This window comes from Microtus ochrogaster, unplaced genomic scaffold (assembly GCF_000317375.1).
Source record: "Microtus ochrogaster isolate Prairie Vole_2 unplaced genomic scaffold, MicOch1.0 UNK18, whole genome shotgun sequence".
In the NCBI taxonomy this organism is placed as follows: domain Eukaryota; kingdom Metazoa; phylum Chordata; class Mammalia; order Rodentia; family Cricetidae; genus Microtus; species Microtus ochrogaster.
Genome location: NW_004949116.1, coordinates 734,824 through 754,429, shown reverse-complemented (window position 1 = coordinate 754,429; position 19,606 = coordinate 734,824). Strand labels below are relative to the sequence as shown.

The following is a 19,606-nucleotide window of genomic DNA, read 5'->3' as shown; positions in this document are numbered from 1 at the left end:
GCCCCAGGAACTACACTTTAAAAAAAAAAATCAGTGATGAGTTATAATGACTGCTTCTACATGACATTTATGCCTTAAAAACATGTCCTTTAATGTTCTTTGTGAGTGTTACATATAACAACAAACATGCTGAGTACACATGCCCATGTGTGAGTGTAGATAGATAGATAGATAGATAGATAGATAGATAGATAGATAGATAGATAGATATAAAACGGAGATGTCGTGTTAGCCTGCAACCAGGTGAGAAAGGAAAGCGCTGCAGGTCAGGGGCACTGAGACGCAGCTCTGGGAGGCAGAACAAGGGGTTGAGAGGAGCCTCTCAAGCCCGGGTGCTGAGACCCTGACTCAGCGGGGCGTGGTGGGCTGGGCAGAAGGAGTCGGATCCAGTGGCATTGAGGACTAGATCACTTGTGTGTGACACTGGCTCGCGGGTAGGTCATGGCGCCGGCTTAGCACGCCCGACAGCACTAACGCGAGCGTGCCGGGCCAAGCAAATCTTTTGTCCCGGGCGGCGCTGAGCCAGCAGGCGCCACAGAGTATATACCGGGTCCCGCTGCGTCCAGTCACACATCATGGCGCAGCGCTCCGGGAAGGTGAGTGCGGCCAGCGGCCTCGGGGAGCCCTCGAGTGTGGGGGAGGGTGCAGACTGATCCCAGATCTCTTTGGGTCTGACAAAGTCAAGCAAAGCTGGCTTTATTTCTTAATGAGACGGAGTGACCTCCCCTGTTGACTGAGGGCGTGTCCCGAGCCCTCTCCCAACCCCTCTTTTACGGCACGCCCCAAAGTCGCCAGCGGCCCTGGTGTTCGAGCTCTTCTGGAGTGTTTTCTTCACCACAGGGAGGCCAAAATGTGACCTTCGCCCCTCGGGATTTTCTCTCCCCCACGTGACACCTACCCTAACCAGACCTACCCACCACTGTGGTTATCCCTTGCCCTCTAATGTCCAAGTCCTGGCTGACCCAAGAACCCTTTGACCTCCAGAGGTGCCAAGCACGCATGTCAGCGGTGGACGCCATTGATCTGTCCATATAGGCTGGGGTGTGCTTCAGTAACAAACAGCACCAGCTTGGCAGAGCAGGAAAGGAAGAACCCCCAAAACAGTGTTGCCCTTGGCTCACCAACATCCCACAAACACCTTAACTCCAGCGGGCAGGGACTTGCCGCTGTAATCATTTGGAGAAGGCGGAAACAGGGAAACTGGAGTGCCCCGAGTTTCCGGGAGACGTGACTATATTCCCACAGAGTCCCTCTGAGACCATAGTTCTTGAGTCCCAAAGAGCTATTGAGTGATTGAATTTCCTATGGTGGGAAGTGAATTTGCAGGCTGTGGTTGCTTCACCTGTTTAGTTTGGGACAATGACATCCTGGCAGCATTATTAACTGGTTGTCTGTTATGAGACACTATGTCTGAATTGCCAAGAGGTTCATAAAATTCCAAGTCTGACACCTGCCTATTACTCAGAGGAGGGTCCCTGAGAAAGAGAAAGCTCTGAGGCTCCAGCTGAGTTGGTTGAGCACTTGTCTAACGCACACAAAGCCCTGGGTTCCATCCCCAACCCTGCACAAACCAGGTGTGGGTGATTTGGCTGTACTCTCAGCTCTCAGGAAGTGGAGGCAGAAGGATCCGAAGGTTTGGGTTGTCCCTAGCTACATAATAAGTTCAAGGCTAGTCTGTGATAATTAAGACCCTGTCTCAAAAACAAAACCAAACAAAGACGGTGGGGTGGGGGAGAAAAGGCAGGGAGATACGTGATATTTAGCCCTCTCCTGAAAACCCGCTCTGGCCTCCACAAATCCCCCTCTCCAGTTAAGAAGGTTTCGTTATTAGAAACTTTACTCTGAAGAAGAAATGGTGAGTTATGGCAACTTGTTCTGCATGCCATGCAGGCTTTAAGAAAGCACTTCCTTTAATGCTGTTGTGGGTGTTCTGCAAGTGCTGAGCTGCTGAGCGTAGCAATACAGCCACAGCCTGATTTCAAGGGGGCTCCTAGACAAACGGGAAACCCCTGTCCCCAGACAGCCGGGCCATGTGTCTGGCATCAGCCGCTGGTGACTGATCACTCTCTCTCTCTGCCCCATCAGCAGATAGTGCCAGGCATCTACTGCTATGAGCAGGGCTGCACGCCTGGCTTCCACTGAGGATGTGAGGCCCAGATTCAGAGAAGCCCCTGACCCAGAGACTTTCTGAGACCATAGTTCTTCAGACCCAAAGAGCGAATGGCTGGAATTTCAGTATTAGGAACTGCACTTTATTTATTTTTTTCTTTTTCTTTTTTTTTAAACTTATTTAACTTTACTATGTTCGTTGGTGTGAAGGTGTCACATCTCGTGGAACTGCATTTTCAGACAGTTGTGAGCTGCCATGTGGGTGCTGGGAATCGAACCCGGGTCCTCTGAAAGAGCAGTCAGTGCTCTTAAGCACTGGGCCATCTCTCCAGCCCCAGGAACTACACTTTAAAAAAAAAAATCAGTGATGAGTTATAATGACTGCTTCTACATGACATTTATGCCTTAAAAACATGTCCTTTAATGCTCTTTGTGAGTGTTACATATAACAACAAACATGCTGAGTACACATGCCCATGTGTGAGTGTGTGTGTGTAGGTCAGATGTTGTGTGATGTTTTACTCGTTTTTGGCTTTTTAGGGGGGCCAGCCACCCAGCTCCAAAATAAATCACACACACAGAGGTTTATTCTTAGTTATGAATGACCAGCCTTAGCTTGGCTTGTTTCTGTCCAGCTTGTCTTATCTTAAATTATTTTGTCTACCTTTGCCTCTGGGCTTTTGTCTTTCTCTATTTCTGTATACCTTTTTTTTAATTTTACTCCGTGACTGGCTGGGTGGCTGACCCCTGATGTCCCATGCCCTGTCCCCTAGCGCCCCCCCCTTCTATTTATACTCTCTGCCTGCTAGCCACCCCACCCCCACTCCGCCTATCCTTGCTCCTGCCTCGCTATTGGCCTTTCATCACTTCTTAAGAGCATCAGGTGTTTCAGACAGGCACAGTAACACAGCTTCACAGCGTTAAAGAAATGCAGCTGAAAATAACATTCCCCAACAGCCAGATGGGACCCTGACCCCTAGGTCTCAACTGGCTGTTCCAGATCACTTTCTATGAGGGCAAGCACTTCACAGGGCGGAAGCTGGAGGTCTTTGGGGACTGTGACAACTTCCAGGACCGAGGCTTTATGAACCGAGTGAACTCCATCCGTGTGGAGAGTGGAGCCTGGGTCTGCTTCGATCATCCTGACTTCCGAGGCCAACAGTTCATCTTAGAGCATGGTGACTACCCTGAGTTCTTCCGCTGGAATGGGCACAATGACCACATGGGCTCCTGTCGGCCTGTGGGCATGGTGAGTGAGCTACTCCACCTAGGGGCTGGGAACTTCCAGCTCAAGCAGTGGAAGGTCAGCCTGGCATTTAATCAGAAGCATGGGCACCTCCCAACAAGAAAACCTTAAAAATTGAGAGAACCCTGTCCAAACTGATGTGCGCATGAGATGCTGTGAGGACCAAGAGGGTAGGAAACAGCATACAAGAGCCCCTTGGAGCTGTCAAGGAATCCTTTTAAATTTTTGAGTCAAGCATGCAGCTAAAATTCAAAGGCTGGGAATATGTTTGGATTGTCACTGAACAGGGCTGCACTCATCAAAAGTGAAATGAAAGATTGGGGAGATGGCTCAGCTTGTAAAATGTCTGCTGCACAGAACCTGTAAAAAAACAGATGTGATGGTTCTCTTGTAACCCCATCACTGGGGAGATGGAACCAGCCGAATCGCTGAGATTTGCTGATCGATTAATCTAGCCAAATTTAGAAGCTTTCGGCTCAGTGAAGACTCTTTCTAAATTAATTAATTAATTAATCGATTGGAGGACATAATGGATAAGGTGTACAAGACTTAACGTGGTCCCCCAAACCCATGTGAGGGTAGAGGAGAGCATGAACTCTACAATATCACCTGACATCCACACACGCTTGTACATCCACACACAACACAGTAGCAAAAGCTCTTAGGTGGCGACTGATTGGGGAAGATACCCGACATTGCCCTCTGACTTCCATACACACATGCTCGCACATGTGCCTGCGTGTACTCCGGTGTGCGTGAACACATACACAAGGCTGCTCTGGGCGTGATCACCTCCCCACTCTGGTTTCCTTGTAGCATTATGTCAGCCTTCAACCCTTCGAACTTGGAATGAATAACGGCGGCCGAAGTGCCGGAGGGAGCAGTAAGAAAACTGAGGGGACAGGGCTCTTGAGCCGCACAGATGCCTGCTTTGCAGTTGTGGCCTGAAGTGTGTAGGCAGAGCAAATGAGGGGCATTGCTCCCCCTAGAGGAGAAAAACCCTTTCTGTCTAGTTTCTCTGAGGGAGGGCGGGCCCTCGGGTCCCAGGTATGAGACCTGCTCCCACTGTAGTCCTTTGGGTGGGAAACGGGTGATTCTGGGGACCAGTGTGGGCAGCGCTCACCAGAGTGTCTGTCTGCCAGGGCATCCTGGATGCCTCACCAGGCCTCTTGCCAGCATCTGAGGAATCTGGATAGGTGCCACTCAGCATGGGGCCCCTTTTCTTTTCTACATCAGTTCCAGCATCAGCTGGGCTCTGGCACGTTCCATTGAAAGAATGCTTTCCTAGTGTCTCTGCCAGGATGTGGGCATTTGGAAAGAAGCATTAGAATGGCTGGCTCTGGATCCTGCATAATGCTATTTATATGAAAAATACACAAGACGTCGTCCGAAGGCTGTTCTTGTTAGAGCCGTCCCAGTGGGGTGGGGGTTCACACAGGGAGCCAGCAGGGACCTCCGCGAATGGGAGTCATTGTTTTAGATGTCTTGCCTAAGTGTTTTCACAAAGGGTTCTATTACACTTCTAAAATATTATTGTTTGGAGGCCTGCCTGTGGCCTGAAGCCGAGGGTGGCTAAGCCAAAGCTGGGACATGAATCCCCCAAGTGGAATGCCCGCAGGGAGCCAGTGACCCACAGCCCTGCTCTTGATGTGCTGGCATCTAGACAGCCTTTCCCTCACTAGACCTTGGGTCCTCAGTTGTAAAAGGTGGGGATTGGACCAGTTCAGTGCTTAGGTTTTCAGAGTAAAAGAACCCTTCCTCCCATCTCATGGAAGAACACCAGTGTGTGTGTGTGTGTGTGTGTGTGTGTGTGTGTGTGTGTGTGTGTGTGTGTGTGTGTGTGTGATGGGGAGTACTCACTGGATCCCCAGTCCAGCCAGGGCTGGGAGCCATTCCATATTTCTTCCCGCGTGTACACGGGGAGGAGAGACTTGGAGTATTCCTTTTTCCTTCCCCACCTGCCTGGGTCCTGGAGCATGGAGAACATTTCCGCATAGACATCTTCGAGGGCTGCAACTTCACAGGCCAGTGCCTGGAGTTCGTGGAAGACTGCCCCTTCCTGCAGAGACAGGGCTGGGCCAAGAGCTGTGTCAACGCCATCAAGGTGTATGGGGATGGAGCGTGAGTACAGCCGGGGCTGCCAGACAGGTGTGGTAGGGTGGGTAGGCATTAGACTTCGTGGGTGGGCATGGTGCCCCTGATCCACAGGCCTTCATCTGCCTCACCTGCTCCAGGCAAGCAATGAATAGCTGCTGTCACCTCTGGCTTTCAGGACATTTACAGGGCCTTAGAGGCTCCCTGAGACCGTCCTTCTGGTGTGCCAGACCTGAGCAGGGGGAAAGAGTACATAGGAAACTATGGCCATCTCTGCTACAAGACTGAATGTCTTGACCGCCTGACTTCCTTGAGTCCCTAGACTCAAGAGAACCCCACTTAGGGGATACAAAGCCACCTTCTGAGAGGGTACATCTGCCCAGCTCAGATGACCCCAGACCAAGGCATCTCTGCCTGGTGGCAAACAACCCACACCAACTGGCTGGAGATGTGGGCTTCAGGAAATCCATAAGATGGCTAAGAACAGCTGGGAATTCTGCCTGTCTTCTCCAGTCCAAACCATCTGTCAGAATGTAGGGTTTGCCATGCGGGGCAGCTCGCTGTGCACCTGCTCACTGGACACATGCAGGCACACCGCACTGGTTTTCCTTCTGCCCTCTCCTGAGTAATCAATCTGCTTGTATCACGCACAGATGGGGATAAACACTGAACACCCTCTTCCGTTGTCCCCACCCATTCTGGAGACGTCATTACCGTGTTTTGGAAGGATAAACTGAGATTGCAGTTAACTCTAGATCCTTCCCACAGCAGAGGTCCTGCTGGGACTGCAGCCTGGTGGAGCCCCTTCCACTCCAGAGCTAGTTCCCCCAGCCTCCTCCCCCAGCAGAGGAGCCCCACCTGAGAGTGTCCCTGTGTAGGGCTGGTGGTAGAGGAACTTGATCCCTGTGGAAGGCTCAGGATCAGGGCTGAAGGATCAAGAGAGAGAGCGAGGGAGAGCTGTCATTTCTTCCACATGCCTGACCTTGGGAGTCCAAGGCTAGCAGTCGAAAACAACTTGCCATGGGAAATTTGCAGGCTAAATTGTGACTCGTGCAGCCAGAGGCATACTTCTATGTGCAGAATGTCCTAGGACCCAAGACATTATCTGCCTACCAACCCTGGGGATCCTGGGAGAGGGGAGGCAGGCGTGAACTCTGGTTGTGATTGAAGTGGAATTTTTTTTTCTAAGACAGGGTTTCTCTGTGTAGCCCTGGCTGTCCTGGAACTCGCTCTTTTGGCCTCAAACTCAAGAGGTCTTCCTGACTTTGCCTCCCAAGTCCTGGGATTAAAGGCGAGTGTCACCACAGCCAGGTCTGGGGAATATAATCTTTAATCTTCAGCTTCCTGGAAGGAACTGGGATCAATGGTCAGGAGATGGAGGCCAAGACAGTGGGCCTCTGTGTTGGGATCCAAGGTCTTTTGTCTTCATTGACCTTAACTCTTCTATGACAAACCTTGGGTCCCTGGAGCCCTCTCTGGGATCTGGCAGGCAATGAGGCAGGGCCCCTTTACCACTTCCCGTGTGCCAAGAGCACTCCTGGGTTACATGCCAGTTTAGGGGTGACCCATCCCTCATATCTGTGTCCTAGAAGGCGTGTGAGGGAGAGTGAGGGCATTTCCCCAACGTTCTAACAGACTGAGTAGGCATGAGCTCCCCCTTTTTAAATTTTAAAGAGTATTTTTAACCACATGCACGCCTGGTGACCACTGAGCTCTGAAGGGGACATTGAATTCCCTGGACCTGTTATAGTTGTGAACAATGGGAGTTGACACTTGGACCTGGGTCCTCTGGAAGAGAAGCCACTGCTCTTAACCACTGAGCCTCCTCTCCAGAGAACCCTTTCACTGGGGGCTTTCCCCCAGGCGTCGCAGGTGAAGAACCAGAGGATAAGCTGTCATGTCCAGCCAGGTCCCTCTTCTTTTTGGAGTGTCCACAAGAACTCCAAGGTGGTTTGTGATACTACAGAACAGGGCAGGACTAGCTGCTTCTCTCTCTCTCTCTCTCTCTCTCTCTCTCTCTCTTCTCTCTCTCTTCTCCTTTCTCTCTCTCTCTCTCTCTCCCCCCCCCCACTATCAGATTGAGTCTCTTATCAGCTGAGGGGTCAGGATGAGGAAGGGAAGAGGCTAGGGTGACTTGGGAGTGGGGAGCTGGGGAAGTAGGCTGTGTGACTGCTAGTGATCTCTCTCCTCTGAGTTCATCTGCGAGCAGAAGCTTGGACTAAAGGGCTCACAGATTCCCAGTCTGTTCCCTGGCAAGCAAACTCAATGAATGGCGGAGTGCTTTGGGAGCAGGGAGCAAGAACTGCCAAGACAAACTGGGGGAGGTTCCTGCAAAGAGAGGTCAAGAGTAGTCCTGTGCCCTGAGTCTCATGAATCTCAGAGACTGAGCAGCCCCGGGGGAGCCCTGCTTCAGAAACCACCGTGGCCCAGAGAAAAGTTGTTTTCTACAGCGGTGGAAGAGGGGGCGGGAGAACCGGAGCTAAGACTGAAGTGAACTGCCGAGCCAGCCCTTGACGCGGTGATTCCAGCTCTCCCAGTTCTCGGCGCAGTCAGGCCTGGAGGCCCCTCCCCGACTTTCTAAAGCTCCCCTAGCCCCGCCTCTCAACCCGACCCCGGAGTGGGAGGGTACGCATGGCGTCTTGTTCTGGGTCCCTCACGCACTTATCCCAGGGACGGTGGGTGACAGGATGGGCAGGGCTGGTCCAGGCTCTGATGAGAAGCTTCTCCTTACACATGTTCTCAGGTAGGGACCACCCTCCTGATCTTCTCCACCAATCTTCCCGATTCCCTGACCTATGGTGCACCTTCACTTTCTCACTACAGCCCCCTGGGCTGTAAACTACCAGGGTCTGGTGCACACACCGTCAACGGAAAGGTGCCCTTGCCAGACCTCACGTCCTGGAGGTTACAGCTCCTCTGTACAATGCAGTCAGCACAGCTCCTTGCACTGGAACATGGACCCACCAGGGCTGACCCCACCAGGGCTGTTGTCTGAGTGGATACACAGTGGGAATGGTCCCGTTTGTCAGTAGTCCTGTCTGGCTGCGTACTGTGTGCAAAAGGCCCTTTGGAGGGTGACTGGGCAGAGGGCATCCCCGAGTCACACCCACCCTTGTCAGTTACTGGGCAAGGCTCCTTCTTGCCCCACTCCAGCATCAAGCCCGAATCAGCCACTGATGCTTACCGCAGCGAGGAGCTAGGATAGAGGGGCGGGACCGGGGAGACTAGCCCGAGTGGCTCCCGCCCGCTGACCCGCCCTTCCCTGCTGGCCTTCAGGTGGGTCCTCTACGAGGAGCCCAACTACCGCGGCCGCATGTACGTGGTGGAGAGGGGCGACTTCCGCAGCTTCTCCGACTGGGAGGCCCAGAGCGCGCGTGTGCAGTCGCTCCGCAGGGTGCTCAACTTCTTCTAGTCCCAGCTGGGGACATGCGGCCTACGGAAGCAATAAAGATCCTGAAAGTGGAGTGCTGGCCTGCCTCGGAGTGCTTTCTGGGTCACTCACCGGCTGGGGACCCCAATTCAGCAGGTGGAAGCCTGGTGGAGCAAGGAGGCCAAGCCGTTCGGCTCCCAAAACATAGCCAGAGGGCCTCAGGGTCCGGGGCCACAAGAGGGCGCCGGAGAGCAGTACGCAGCCCGGGTGTTTTTTCCAGCCTTGGGACCCCACCCGAGAGGAGGGGCGGACAGTTGGAGGGCTGGGAAAGGGGGGGGGGGGATTGCGAGGAAGGGAGGGGCGGGGCCTGGCGACGGCGGGGGTAAATGAGTAGAAGGAGGTAGGTAAGGGGAGAAGAGAAGGGGCGGGGTAAAGAGGAGGGCCAGGGAAAGAGCGGGGCGTGGCTAAGGGGGAAAAGCGACCGGGCTGATGTAGGAAGGGGAGGGGGTCAAGTGACAGAAGGGCGGGGCCAGGTGAAAGGTGGGGCGAAATCAAGCCCCAGGAATGCAGGGAACCGGGACCAGAAAGAAGTTATTAGGGTCCAGAGGCACTAGACGACGTTTCTCTCTGCAAGGTATCTCTCCGCCTTCTCCTTCGCGCGGCTCCAGGTGCCAGTGTATCGAGCTTCCCTGTAGAAAGAGCCGCTCCAAGACATTAGTTCCTACTTTGGGACTGGTCGGCAATCTGGAGAGCATGTTTCTAGGCAGTGGGGTTTCTGGTAAGAAAGTCCAGCGTCGTTCAACCTAGCTCCCCAGTGAAAACGGAAAGGCTCCTGGAGAGGAATTTTCCAGACATGATGGTGGTATTTCCCTGCCCCTGAAAGCAGACCCAGGCCCACCCATCCCAGTGATCCCCACCTCTCCCGCCCCATCTCTATCTCTACCTCCCTACACTGAAAGAAATGGAAAAGGGATGCCAGTAAAGATTACTTACTCAGTTCACCCAGGATGAGGCTGTCACCAGGAGCTGGGCAGGGGGCAAAGATGAGTGACCTCCAGAAATGTTTGAGGGTGGGGGTGGGGGCTGAGTCACCACAGGACAATAAAGGATGGTTGTTAATCTCTCTCTGGGCCTGGAAGAGAAACACAGGGTCATCTTCTGCCATCTGAGTCCTCAGAAGGAGTGTGCGTCTCTAGGTCTTGCCGGCTCCCTCTTCATACCACTGAGAAGCCACTAGAGCTGAGTGAACTGAGAGCCCCGGGCACACCCTCCATCCCCATGAGACTCAGGCCAATGACCTGAAGAAACTACCAGCAAACAAGCAACAGGCCAGATACCTTCTCCGGTGTCACTGCTTCCCCTTGGGAAGGGGGGTGGTTTAGAGTCCAGCCTGAGTGTTTCTCTGTCACAGCAGAGGGTCTCTCTGTAGGAGAGAGTTCCAGCCAGCTTGTCTCCATGGGCAAGCACATCTGCCAGGAAGGCCTTCTTGGAGGAGGCCAGGGTTCAGTCCTTGCGAGCCAGCTTTGCCTGCCACAACTGTCCACCCCCATCAACACCTCTGGAGGAGCGCAGAGCCAACTGGCCCTGGCTAAGGGCCTCACAGTCCTTTGTTCACTGTGGATAACACTGCTATGGGCATTTATTGAGCAGTGATTTCATACCAGGCTCGGGGGTAGATTTGATTCATGCAGCTTTATTTAATATATACAGTAAAACCAGTGCTTATTATCACCACTGGACAAATGAAGTGATTAGATTCAGATTACATGGCAGGCAAGATTCAGACCCTTTGCCCTACTCTGAACCATACATACATTTGCATCTACTGACACATTTGACAAAAACTGGGAGAAAACCAAAAGCCTCTGCTGGGCTCTTCTTCCTGTGAAATGAGTGCAGTCTTATCTGTTCTATACACTGTATATACATAAATGCAATAAACGGGGGCGGGGAGAGGGAGATCGCTGCAAGTTCAAGGCCAACTTGATCTACTTAGCAAGTTTGAGGCCAGCCAGGAGAGAGGCCCTGCCTAAAAAAAACAAAAGCTACTCACAGCCAGATAAACCAAACAGCCTATGAGGACAATGTCATGTGCAGAATGCATGTGCCTGCTCCATGGAGCTGTGTGCCCAGACCAGGTGAAATGGTGCATTTTATGATGTGTGGTTAGTGACTGCGTACTGAGAGATGTAGAGAGAAGTGCTGGGTCCCTGCAGGAGTCCGAACTCTCATTCACAAATGCTCCGTGCCTCAGTATCCACAGGCACCCAGTGGGATAATAGCCCACCCCTGTGGGGGAAAGGCTTCCTCCTGGGAGCCAGATGGAAGCCGCTGCCCTGCCAGCCTAAGCCAGTCAGCCACAGGGGTCCCTCCCAGCTCTCAGGAACGGAGGCACCTCATTAGGGTGATTCAGGGCTCCACACAGCTTTGCACTCCTGGGTGACCTCCCTGTCACCCCAGCCCCCTGCTCGCTAATCTGTCAGCAAATCTACTTTAGGTCAGAAAGAAGAAAAACAAGCTTCCCACTACAGAGCCTGTGGGCAGCTGTGAAATGTATCTGAAGTCCATCCAGGGGGTCGATGGTCTGAGAATGAGAGCCCTTGCTGCCGCTCCTGCTTCTCAGATTTCTGTCTCCACTCTCTGGTTTGGAAAACTGGGGCCTTTTAGAGCCACCTCCTTGTGTTCTCAGTCTTCTTCACCACCCCACAGACCCCTTGCTGATCAGAAATCTGCAGGCGTTGTTTATCCAGCCCGAGTCAGAGCCCAGGGAAATCCTTTCCTTTGAAGTGATGTCTAGCCATCTCGGTGGTATGCCTCTCTCTGCTCCTCAGCCCATACCAGGACTATGTTATAGTCCCTGTCCTCCCGCCCCTTCTCTGGCCTCCCTCTGCCCCATCTCCAGCTATGCCCTACTTGGCCACATCTTGGTTGGACAGCCTTCCGAGCAGAGCAAGGCCCTGAGTGTCCTTGATTCCCTCTAGGGATTTTCAACCAAAGCCTGTGGGACAAGACAGTTTTTCAAATGCAGCTTCATGGCTGAGGGTGTAGCTAATGACAGAGCACTTGCCTGCCATGTGTGAGGCTCTGAGTTCTAGCCCCACCTCTGTCAAATAAATAATAACCCCCACTGAGTTCCCTTTGATGTGTTAATCACTTTTCTCACAGCTGTGTCAAGGTTTCAGAGGCTGTGGTCCATCACAGTGGCCAGACTGTCACAGCTTTTTACACGATATGGGCTGATGGAGGAGGAAGCTGGAAGCCCTGCTCTGGAGACCTATATCTGAGAGCTGGGCAATATGCTCCAAAGGTTCTAAATCTCCCCAAACAGTGCCACCAGCTGGAGACCGAATGTGAAAACCCACGACCCTATGGGGGGCATTCTACACCCAATCATACTGGCTGGAGTCGGGTGGTGGCAATGCGTATACAGCAGCGGGAAGAGCTCCACTGCCACCGAGCAGGGCGCCGAGCCACAGTGGTCCTAGTGGAGTTGATGCTATGTAGATTTTGCCCAGAACAAGAGCATCACTCTTCTTGCTGAAGGACTCAGGGCCTCAGAGTCACTGGCAGGTAACTGAGGTGCGGAAGACCCTGTGTGACCCTGACAACATACTAGGTCTTACTTGCCCCAGGCAAACCTCAGGCAGCTCGTATCCCTTCCCTCACCCTTTTGTTGATCTCAGTGATTCCCCTTGATCATAGTGTGGGAAAGGGTGTGACTGCTGAGGAACCTCAATGGGAGACCCAGTAAGGCCTCTGTAGAGTAAGGTGGGGATACCTGAGCCTAATTCAACTTTCCCAAGCCCTGCTCAGCCAACACCTCCAAGGTCTGGTGTCAACAAAGACACAGAAAGGAGTGACTTTCCATCCTCACTAAGCCTGTCCATATGATGAATGTTTTTATAAAGAGGCTGTTTGATTCCCTGCTGCCTGTAGACCTGCAGCACAGTCTGTGATGTAAACAATTCCTGTAGGGATCAGCTGCAACCTTTCCTTGTGACCTCTCTGTGTGTTGTACAAGGTCAGCAGCCTGCAAGTACGGGGGGGCTTCTTTCTTGGAATGTGGTGAGGGAATCACCGCTGGAGCCAGCTGACAGATGTTTTGCTGGGTATGGCAGTGGATCCAGGGAGTCAAGCCTGAGTCGAGCCCCTGGGTATGCAGCCCTTTGCTGAAAGTGTAGTTCAGTCTGAGTGATCAATGCTACTAAGTCAGCTGTGGTTAAGTGTTCTAACCCATGAGACCCCATGCCCATACTCTCTGGGTAGAGATGGAGACCCTGTGTGGGATAGCCATTGTCAAAAGAAACAAGATTAACGATTAGGTAGGACTAGGCCAGGCAGTGTGATGCACACCTTTAATCCTAGCACCTGGAAGGTAGAGGCAGGCAAATCTCTGAGTTCAAGACCAACCTGGTCTAGAAGTGAGTTCCAGAATGGCCAGGGCTACACACACACACACACACACACACACACACACACACACACTGTCTCGAGAACAAACAAACAAACAAAAATAAAACAGGAAAAGTAAGATATGAGAGTCTGGGTTGATGGACAACCTCGGGAAGCTGAGGCAGGGAGATCTTGAGTTTGAGGACAGCCTGGAAATGCATCATGAAACCCTGTCTATAAACAACATACAGCAAAATAATCTTTGAAGAGATCTCTGGAACAGAAAAAGCTCAAAGCAATAACAGAAAAGGTCAGGGTTAGGGTGAGCAGTTGATCACCAAGCCATGTTCTTTCCTGGAGATGACCTCTGATTGCGCCAAGAAAATCATAATTTCAAATGCATCAGCCGTGTCGGTGTGTGGCTGTTAATCTTGGAACTTGATAGGATTTAGAATCACCATGGAAACAAGCCTCTAGGCGTGCCTATGAAGGAGATTCTAGACTAGGTTAACTGGGGTGGGAAGATGTCCTGACAGGAGTCCTGAGTTAAATGAAAAGGAGGAAGCAAGTCCATGCTGTGGAAACATTGTGACCATCTGCTTGGAGCTGCTGCAGCTGAAACTCTTTTCCTGGCAAAGGTAACTCCATCCTGAAACTGTGAGCAAAAGAAACTGTGAGTGCAGATCTAAGGGCATGCAGATCCCAGAGTCCTCTGTCCCGTTGGAGCTGGGGGAGTTCCAGATGATTGGGAGCCACCCAAAGTGGGTGTTGGGACCTGAACTCGGGTCCTCTGCTAGAGCCAGGTGTGGTGATGGATGTCTATAATCTCAGCACTGGGGAGGTGGAGACAGGAGGATCCCCAAGCTTGCTGACCAGCTCGTCTAGCATGGCAGAACACATTTGAACCTAAATCTCTGGACATTGCAGGGTGAAGAAAAGGTGCCCTGACCCCCACTCACTGGCCGAAGGAGTTCAAGCTGCCCTCATGCTCTGGGGACCTTGTGATGGGCAGCAAACTTGGTGTGTACTGCTTCTTTGATTCAGCGCTTGGCCAGTTGCCCCTTTGTGTACACACAGTCCCAATAAAACTACTTCAGTGTGGGGAGGGAAGGTGGCTCAATGTGTAAGCGCTTTCTATGAAAGCATGAGGAGCTGAGTCTGGATCCCCAGAGCACGTGCAGAAGCTAGATGTGGATGGAATCCCAGCACTCCTCCGGTGAGATGGGCAGCAGAGGAAGGGCAAGCTCCCACAGCCTAAGGGGTCTGGCTTATCCAGCACCGAACAAGGTAGGAGGTGAGGACTAGCATTTGAGGTTGTCTTCTGACCTGCACGCATGTGCTGGGGCGTGTGTACACTGGCACTCACACACGAAAACATGTACACATATGAAATGTACGTATCACACACACACGTGTGGGCCCACGAAATTTAAAACAAAATGAAAACCTGCTGCAGATCGTAGAGTCCTTAAAACTTTCTGTCAAAGGTGAACGTTACCAGAGCTGGAGAGATGGCTCAGCAGGTAAGGGCATAGACTATTCTTGCAAAAGCCCTGAATTTGGTTCCCACACCCATGTTGGGCTTTGATGGCCTCCTCCCCTTATCTTCTGTGTGACCAGACACTCTCCTTGCTTGTCCTCAGTAACCTTCTAAAGCCCCCTTTTTGCCTCTGCTTATGCCCAGCTTTCTGCCGCTGCCGCCTTCAGCCTCAAAAGGCAGGCCTGGTGGTGGTGGCTCTGTGGCCTTGCTCCCAGCTGAGAGGACACTGAGCACAGGGAAAAAAATGCCTGTGTAGGAGAGCGGCCCAGCAGTACGAAGCTCTGCTCAGAACCCCCACAGGGAGCAAGCCGCAGCTTTGCTCTGTGGCAGTGAGCGCCTCTGCAATGAGCCAAAGCAGATGTGGTTCCGCAGGGCTCCCTCTTGGGCCCTCCCGCTCAGACACACACACACGTGCTCACATGGCCACATAAACATACACTGATATTCAGATGTGCACGCAAACATGCTTTCACACTCTCAGGAAGCATGCACCCGTGCACACATGCGTTTACTCACACTCTCACAGAAGCACCCGCAGCATTCATTCACATGTATTCAGGCCTACAAGCACATTCTCACTTTGCATGAACACGCATGAACACTCACACGCTACTGCTTCCCATGCGCACACTGGCGCTTGCTCTCTCACACATGTCCCTTCTCACCAGAAGGCCTAGGGTATGTGCTGAGGACTGTATGAAGAGGATCTGACAGCTTTGCCTGGGTGGAATTTGGATATATTTTGGTGGATGTTCACACTTAGATAGTGAACTGGTAACTTGTAAGTTGTTCCTTCTGAGTTTTCGTTTGTTCGTTCGTTGCCTTCTCTTACTGAGACAGGATCTCAGTATGTAGCCCCAGCAGGCCTGGAACTCGCTGTGTAGATCGGGCTGCTCAAATTCATAAGAGCTCTCCCTGCCTCTGCCTCTCCAGCGCCAGGATTGCAGGTGTGCGTTACTAACCTGCTATGTGTCATGTCGTGTAAAAACATTTCAAAGATTTTATTTAAAATTTAAAACATTTTAGTTTTGCTAAGCAGCAGTGGTGCATGCCTTTAATCCCAGCACTTGGCAGACAGAAGTAGGTGGATCTCTGCGTTCGAGGCCAGCCTGGCCTACAAAGCAAGTTCCAGGACAGCCAGGGATACACAGAGAAACCCTGTCTCTCGGAAAACCAGACCAAAACAAAACAAAACAATCAATCAAACAAACAAAAAAACCCACTTATTTATTTTGAAGGTGGATATGCGCATACCACAGTGTATGTAAAGGTCAAGGGGCAACTCAGCTTGGCTCTCTCCTTCTACCATGTAAGTCTAGCAATTGGACTCAAGTCTTTGGGCTTGGTGGCAAGTGCCTTTACCTGCTGAACTATCTTACAAGTCTAACATTATTTATGCATTTATTTGTTCATTTATTTTATTTTATCTGTATGAATGTCTTACCTGCATGTATGTATGTGTGCTGTATGCATGCCTGATGCCCACGGAGGACATCGGATCCTCTGGAACTAGAGTTATGATGGTTGTGAGCCATCACATGGGTGCTGGGACCTGACCCCAGGTCCTCTGCAGGAGCAGTGCGTGCTCTGCTGGCTGATCCATCTCTCTGGCTGCACAGTCTTGTTTGTGTTGTTCTTACTTATTAATATGTGTCTGTGTGGGTGACTATCTGTCACTCTCTCCTGTCACGCGAGTACCAGCAACTGAATTCATGTCATCAGACTTGGCCATTTTGCTGGTCCGTTTTCCTTGCTGCTGGTGCTTGGGGTTCATTGAGATCTTTGGATCTCTGGATTTTCGTCTCCCAGTGTGGTAGCTTTGCCGCCACCGAGTCCTCTAACAGGTTCCCCCCTCTGCTCTCTTTCCTAAGATTCTGATAGACAGTTCACACTGGCGGGAGTTGTTCCGGGTCACTGGCTTTCTTTTCATTTACTGTGTTTTTAATGCTCTCCCCTTTCCCCCAATTATGTCTCATTTCCTGAAATCTGCATTGCACTCTCTTTGAGTTCATGTTCTTCTTTAACTTCTAATCAGGTGTCAATCCCATCCAGGGTTGATGCTTAATTTCAGACACCTTTGTTTTTCAAGACAGGGTTTCTCTGTGTGACCCTGGCTGGCCTGGAACTTTCTCTGTATGATGGAGGAAGGTCATTGGTTAAGTAATAAAGAAACTGCTTGGCCTCATAGGTTAAAACATAGGTGGGAGGAGTAAACAGAACAGAATGCTGGGAGGAAGAGGAAGTGAGCTCAGAGGCCATGCTCCCCTCTCCCGGGCAGACGCCATGAAGCAAGCTGCCAGGTCAGACATGCTGAATTTTTCCCGGTAAGACTGATGCTACACAGATCATTAGAGATGGGTTGATCAGGATATGAGAATTAGCCTGTAAGAGCTAGAGTTAATGGGCCAAGCAGTGTTTAAAAGAATACAATTTCCGTGTAATTATTTCGAGTAAAGCTAGCCGGTGGCGGGAGCTGGGTGGCGGAATGCAACCCGCAGCTCCCTACAACATCGGTAGACCAGGCTGGCCTCAAACTCAGAGATCGGCCTGCCTCTGCCTCCTTAGTGGTGGGATTAAAGGCCTGCACCATTTCTAACCCAGTTGGGGGCTGTGATATTTTCAATGTTTTTAGGAGGGAGGGAGTATGGGGTTTCCGGGGTTTGAACCTGGAGTCTCAAGTGTTCTGAGCACATCCTCCACTGCTGACTGCACCCTGGCCCTGCATAACCTTTTAAACATATGGAATGAAATTAATAATAACTGCTGGAGAGGGATCCTCAGGCCAGAGACACACACTTGGGGGTGCTCTCTTCACTGGTCTGTCCTACCAACAGCGGCTACCTCGCTGCCTCAAATACTGCTTCCCCCACTCAGGAAGCCCACTGGGCTGTGCAGGGTCCCCCTTCCTGCTCTGTGGTCTGGAAGTCTCTCAAGGCAGAGAGCCAGCACAGTGGTAGCCTGGACCTCATTTCCCCCATCCCTTGGGATTACTAGCCTCCCATGCCTGATGTCTTCTGTCTCGAAAACAACTGCTCTGTGTGTTTTGCGGGTCTGGTTTTGGTTGCTTTGGGTGGGAGGCAGGAGGGCGAATAGGTCCTTGTCAGTCTCTCTTGGCCGGAAATGGGAGCAAAGCTTATGTTTTACAGCCCTCTGTGGAATCAGCTCTGCATTCTCGGAAGTCCCTGGGAAGAGGCTGCAGAAGATAAAGGGGGATTCTGGGGTGAGGGGTTGGAGGGTTGCCAGCTGGCTTGTTTTCTACAGAACATAGCCCCAGTCAGGGACCCAGAAAGAAAGGGCTGACATTCCAGGGCCGGATGTGGGGGTGACCACAGAGAGTCCTGCGCATGAGCAGACTAGACCTCCAACCCTGTGACTGTAAGGTCTCCCGCCCGGGAAGGGCATCAGGGGCCTTAGGAAGGAGACTGAACTTTCGTTGTTGTTGTTTTGAGAGAGGGTTTCTCTGTGTAGCTCTGTAGACTAAGCTACCCTCTCACTCAGGGATCCGCCTGCCTCTGCCTCCTGAGCGCTGGGATTAGAGGCGTGCACAACGACCATTTGGCTTTTTTTTTTCAAGGAGAGGAAGTGATGCTTTCTCACTGAAAATGCTGGAGTGGATGCCGCTAAATAAACTGGCAATCTTTTTGCTATTCTATGCGGCCTGCCTTCATCTGAATACCCAAAATCTTGAGCATTTTTTCGGCCCTAATCATGAGTGTTGTCTCTCGGTGAATGGAACCTTTCCTTATGGAAGTGTCCCAGGTCCTCTGCATCCTCCATCAATAGACTCCATCTTTACACTATCACAAATCCTTCCTCCCTAGGCCCTTGCCCTGAGAATGGTTATTAGTCAACAGGACTCAATCTTATGGTGACATCACAGGTGCCTTGAGACGTCCTTTGCAAGGACAGGATGTAGCCATCCCTGAAAAGGGGGTGGGGGACGAGAGAGAGTTTCTCTGTAGTTTTGGAGCCTTTCTTGGAGCTAGCTCTTTTAGACCAGGTTGGCTTCAAACTCACAGAGATCCGTCTGCCTCTGCCTCCCGAGTGCTGGGATTAAAGGCGTGTGCCACCACTGCCTTGCTGAAGTTTTATTATAGTACTTGTTTCGTGGGAACTTTTCCCCGAAGTTGTTCTATGTTTAAATATGTGAGAAAAATAAACTGCTTGGTCAGAAGTTTGGACTCAGCACCCGCGAAGATGGTTTCATTCTTCACCTCACACGGATCACTTCCATGCCAACGTGACACTTGCAGGGGCCCCAACATGCGTATACACAGGGTTATGCCTGTGACCGTGCACATGTGCACACGCATGTGGAAGGCAGAGGCTGACACTGAGGGTTTTGCTTTATTTTTTGAGACAGGGCCTCCCACTGAACCTGGAGCTCACTGATTTGGCTGGCCGGACTGGCTGGTCAGCGGGTGCTAGGGATCTGCCTGTCTCTACCTCCAGTTGCTAGTATTACAGGTGCACAACAAATTCAACCACAACGTCTTTCCAGCCCCTTAAACATTTGTTTTAATAGACTAATGACTATACGGTAGTAGTGATAATACAGTAGACTTGTTGAATATCTTTAAAGCAATTGGTGAGTGTACACGTTAAAATACATACGACTGGGCCAGAGATATACCTCAATTGGTAGAGTCCTTGCTTAGCATTCAGGAAGCCCAGGTTCTGTCCCCAGCACCACATAAACAGGGTATGGAGGTGCACCTGTAATCCCTGTGCTTGAGAGGTAATTGTTGTTCTTTTTTAAAAATGCTGCAAGATCCCCAGCGGCAGTAGGCAGCAGAAATGCTGTAGGTCCCAAATGGTGGCGGCAGGCCATGTGGTGGCAGGCAGCGGGCTCTGG

At 51.6% G+C, this 19,606-nt stretch overlaps 1 protein-coding gene across 1 annotated transcript; it reads left to right on the top strand.

Annotated features, from left to right (window-relative positions):
* Positions 1–558: 558 nt before the first annotated feature.
* On the top strand, positions 559–8,987 carry Crygn (crystallin gamma N). The gene is made up of 4 exons (XM_005367436.2): positions 559–596; positions 3,110–3,358; positions 5,331–5,476; positions 8,726–8,987. The coding sequence occupies exons 1-4, from the start codon at positions 576–578 to the stop codon at positions 8,859–8,861; spliced, it is 552 nt and encodes a 183-aa protein (XP_005367493.1). The 5' UTR covers positions 559–575; the 3' UTR covers positions 8,862–8,987.
* The last annotated feature ends 10,619 nt before the right edge of the window (positions 8,988–19,606 follow it).

Excerpts from the sequence above, each read along its gene's own strand:
- Crygn (XM_005367436.2), top strand. The coding sequence starts at position 576 with ATGGCGCAGCGCTCCGGGAAG. Across the intron at positions 597-3,109 it reads TGGCGCAGCGCTCCGGGAAG|ATCACTTTCTATGAGGGCAA; the intron begins GTGAGTGCGGCC and ends TGGCTGTTCCAG. Across the intron at positions 5,477-8,725 it reads AAGGTGTATGGGGATGGAGC|GTGGGTCCTCTACGAGGAGC; the intron begins GTGAGTACAGCC and ends GCTGGCCTTCAG.